The sequence below is a fragment of the Entelurus aequoreus genome, linkage group LG03 (assembly GCF_033978785.1).
Source record: "Entelurus aequoreus isolate RoL-2023_Sb linkage group LG03, RoL_Eaeq_v1.1, whole genome shotgun sequence".
Lineage (NCBI taxonomy): Eukaryota > Metazoa > Chordata > Actinopteri > Syngnathiformes > Syngnathidae > Entelurus > Entelurus aequoreus.
Window position 1 is genome coordinate 8,582,929 of NC_084733.1, and position 5,000 is coordinate 8,587,928.

General features: G+C 33.6%; 1 protein-coding gene across 7 annotated transcripts in view; it reads left to right on the forward strand.

The window, feature by feature from the left end:
- Positions 1-5,000, forward strand: part of LOC133646089 (carnitine O-palmitoyltransferase 1, liver isoform-like) — a 29,258-nt gene that overhangs the window by 12,522 nt on the left and 11,736 nt on the right. For all 7 annotated transcript variants that reach the window (XM_062041085.1, XM_062041086.1, XM_062041084.1 and 4 more), the window contains one exon: positions 3,057-3,194. In XM_062041085.1, coding sequence (XP_061897069.1) covers positions 3,057-3,194 — 138 coding nt within the window. The remainder of the gene's footprint in view (positions 1-3,056; positions 3,195-5,000) is intronic.

The following is a 5,000-nucleotide window of genomic DNA, read 5'->3' on the forward strand; positions in this document are numbered from 1 at the left end:
CATTTTATGAGGAAAAAGTCTTATTACTAGAAAAGAGAATACAATCATAGTTAAAAAAAACTGAATTCCATTCAAATACAATCTAATATCACAATAAAGTTTAGTTCTTTAAGAATGAAGTCCTGAAATAAAGAACTCTTCAAAAATTATGACTAATTTTTAAAAAAAACTGTCATATTGTTATAATTTTAATTGTTTTTTATATAATTTTTTTTTAATTTCGAGAGTAAAGTCATGATTTTTTTTTTTTTTAAATCCTAATTTTATGACAATAGGTCAAAGTAATGTTACTAGAAAAAGTCTTCAACTGTATAACAATCAAGTCATATCAACTCAAAGTCTTTATTGTACTACAATAAGTGTAATATTACTAGAAAGTATATACTTTTGACAAAAACAAGGTCTTGATACATATTTCACTTTTTCCAAAATAATTTCTGTTGGCAGACAATTCAGTTTTACTGACATCTAGTGGTGGACTAGGAGTACTGCAACTATACCTTGTACACACATACTGTATATACTCAGTATATCATACTGTACTTTGTGTGTGTATAGACAGTATATACTCTACTTGGTGTATGTATAGACAGTATATACTCAGTATATTATACTCTACTTGGTGTATGTATAGACAGTATATACTCTACTTGGTGTATGTATAGACAGTATATACTCTACTTGGTGTATGTATAGACAGTATATACTTACTATATTATGTTGTGTATTTACACTCCGTATATTATACTGTACTTGTATGTATAGACGGTATATACTCAGTATATCATACTGTACTTTGTGTGTGTATAGACAGTATATACTCAGTATATTATACTGGACTTGGTGTATGTATAGACAGTACCGTAATTTCCGGACTATAAGCCGCTACTTTTTCCCCTCGTTCTGGTCCCTGCGGCTTATACAAGGGTGCGGCTTATTTACGGCCTGTTCTTCTCCGACACCGACGAAGAGGATTTTGGTGGTTTTAGTACGCAGGAGGAAGACGATGACACAATGATTAAAGACTGACTTTTCATATACCGGTAGGCTGGTTATTTTGATAACGTACAGGCGAGCACTTTGTATTACTTTGCAGCGTTGTATTATTTGTACTCTGCACGAATGCTGTTCGTCATGTCAAAGATGTGAAAGTTTGATTGAATGATTGAAAGATTTATTGTTAATAAATGGGACGCTTTGCGTTCCTAAACAGTCATCTCTGTCCCGACAATCCCCTCCGTGGTAGCAGGAACCCCTATATACTACGGTAATTACACATCAAAACCCTGCGGCTTATAGTCGGGTGCGGCTTATATATGGAGCAATCTGTATTTTCCCCTAAATTTAGCTGGTGCGGCTTATAGTCAGGTGCGGCTTATAGTCCGGAAATTACGGTATATACTCAGTATATTATACTCTACTTGGTGTATGTATAGACAGTATATACTCAGTATATTATACTCTACTTGGTGTATGTATAGACAGTATATACTCAGTATATTATACTCTACTTGGTGTATGTATAGACAGTATATACTTACTATATTATATTGTGTATTTACACTCAGTATATTATACTGTACTTGTATGTATAGACAGTATATACTCAGTATATCATACTGTACTTTGTGTGTGTATAGACAGTATATACTCAGTATATTATACTGGACTTGGTGTATGTATAGACAGTATATACTCAGTATATTACACTTGGTGTATGAATAGACAGTATATACTCAGTATATTATACTTGGTGTATGTATATACAGTATATACTCAGTATATTATACTGTACTTGGTGTATGTATAGACAGTATATACTCAGTGTATTATACTGTACTTTGTGTATGTATGGACAGTATATACTTAGTATATTATACTGTACTTTGTTTATGTATAGACAGTATATACTCAGTATATTATACTGTGCTTCGTATATGTATAGACAGTATATACTTAGTATATTATATTTTGTGTATGTACACTCAGTATATTATTTGGTGTATGAATAGACAGTATATACTCATTATACCATACTGTACTTTGTGTATGTATAGACAGTATATACTCAGTATATTATACTTGGTGTATGTACAGACAGTATATACTCAGTATATTATACTGTACTTTGTGTGTGTATAGACAGTATATACTCAGTAGTATAGACAGTATATACTTAGTATATTACATTTTGTGTATGTATAGACAGTATATACTCCATATATTATACTTTGTGTATGTACAGACAGTATATACTCAATATATTATACTTTGTGTATGTACACTCAGTATATTGTACTCTACTTGGTGTATGTACAGACAGTATATACATAGTATATTATACTTTGTGTATGTACACTACACTCAGTATATTGTACTCTACTTTGTGTATGTATAGACAGTATATACTCAGTATATTATACTGTACTTTGTGTATGTATAGACAGTATATACTTAGTATATTATACTGTACTTTGTTTATGTATAGACAGTATATACTCAGTATATTATACTGTACTTTGTATATGTATAGACAGTATATACTTAGTATATTATATTTTGTGTATGTACACTCAGTATATTATTTGGTGTATGTATAGACAGTATATACTCATTATACCATACTGTACTTTGTGTATGTATAGACAGTATATACTCAGTATATTATACTTGGTGTATGTACAGACAGTATATACTCAGTATATTATACTGTACTTTGTGTGTGTATAGACAGTATATACTCAGTAGTATAGACAGTATATACTTAGTATATTACATTTTGTGTATGTATAGACAGTATATACTCCATATATTATACTTGGTGTATGTACAGACAGTATATACTCAATATATTATACTTTGTGTATGTACACTCAGTATATTGTACTCTACTTGGTGTATGTACAGACAGTATATACATAGTATATTATACTTTGTGTATGTACACTACACTCAGTATATTGTACTCTACTTGGTGTATGTACAGACAGTATATACTCAGTATATTATACTTTGTGTATGTACACTACACTCAGTATATTGTACTCTACTGGCAGTATCTGGAGTCAGTGCGCCCTCTGCTGGACGATGAGCGCTACAAGCAAATGGAGACACTGGCCAGCGAGTTCCAAGAGTCCAACGCTGCTCAGCTGCAGAGATACTTGATCGTCAAGTCCTGGTGGGCCACTAACTATGTGAGTGCTCTCTGACAAACAATAATTGTACAACTATGCCAATATATGCTTCTCATGATGTGAGACCCAACAACAATTGTACAACTATGCCAATATATGCTCCTCATGATGTGAGACCCAACAACAATTGTACAACTATGCCAATATATGCTTCTCATGATGTGAGACCCAACAACAATTGTACAACTATGCCAATATATGCCTTTCATGATGTGAGACCCAACAACAATTGTACAACTATGCCAGTATATGCTTCTTATGATGTGAGACCCAACAACAATTGTACAACTATGCCAATATATGCTCGTCATGATGTGAGACCCAACAACAATTGTACAACTATGCCAATATATGCCTTTCATGATGTGAGACCCAACAACAATTGTACAACTATGCCAATATATACCTTTCATGATGTGAGACCAACAACAATTGTACAACTATGCCAATATATGCTTCTGATGATGTGAGACCCAACAACAATTGTACAACTATGCCAATATATGCTTCTCATGATGTGAGACCAACAACAATTGTACAACTATGCCAATATATGCTTCTTATGATGTGAGACCCAACAACAATTGTACAACTATGCCAATATATGCTTCTCATGATGTGAGACCCAACAACAATTGTACAACTATGCCAATATATGCTTCTCATGATGTGAGACCCAACAACAATTGTACAACTATGCCAATATATGCTTCTCATGATGTGAGACCCAACAACAATTGTACAACTATGCCAATATATGCTTCCCATGATGTCAGACCCAACAACAATTGTACAACTATGCCAATATATGCTTCCCATGATGTGAGACCCAACAACAATTGTACAACTATGCCAATATATGCTTCTGATGATGTGAGACCCAACAACAATTGTACAATTATGCCAATATATGCTTCTCATGATGTGAAACCCAACAACAATTGTACAACTATGCCAATATATGCTTCTGATGATGTGAGACCCAACAACAATTGTACAACTATGCCAATATATGCTTCTGATGATGTGAGACCCAACAACAATTGTACAACTATGCCAATATATGCTTCTCATGATGTGAGACCCAACAACAATTGTACAACTATGCCAATATATGCTTCTCATGATGTGAGACCCAACAACAATTGTACAACTGTGCCAATATATGCTTCTCATGATGTGAGACCAACAACAATTGTACAACTATGCCAATATATGCTTCTCATGATGTGAGACCCAACAACAATTGTACAACTATGCCAATATATGCTTCTCATGATGTGAGACCCAACAACAATTGTACAACTATGCCAATATATGCTTCTGATGATGTGAGACCCAACAACAATTGTACAACTATGCCAATATATGCTTCTCATGATGTGAGACCAACAACAATTGTACAACTATGCCAATATATGCTCCTCATGATGTGAGACCCAACAACAATTGTACAACTATGCCAATATACGCTTCTGATGATGTGAGACCCAACAACAATTGTACAACTATGCCAATATACGCTTCTGATGATGTGAGACCCAACAACAATTGTACAACTATGCCAATATATGCTTCTCATGATGTGAGACCCAACAACAATTGTACAACTATGCCAATATGTGCTTCTCATGATGTGAGACCCAACAACAATTGTACAACTAACAACAATTGTACAACTATGCCAATATATGCTTTTCATGATGTGAGACCCAACAACAATTGTACAACTAACAACAATTGTACAACTATGCCAATATATGCTTCTCATGATGTTGAGACCCAACAACAATTGTACAACTATGC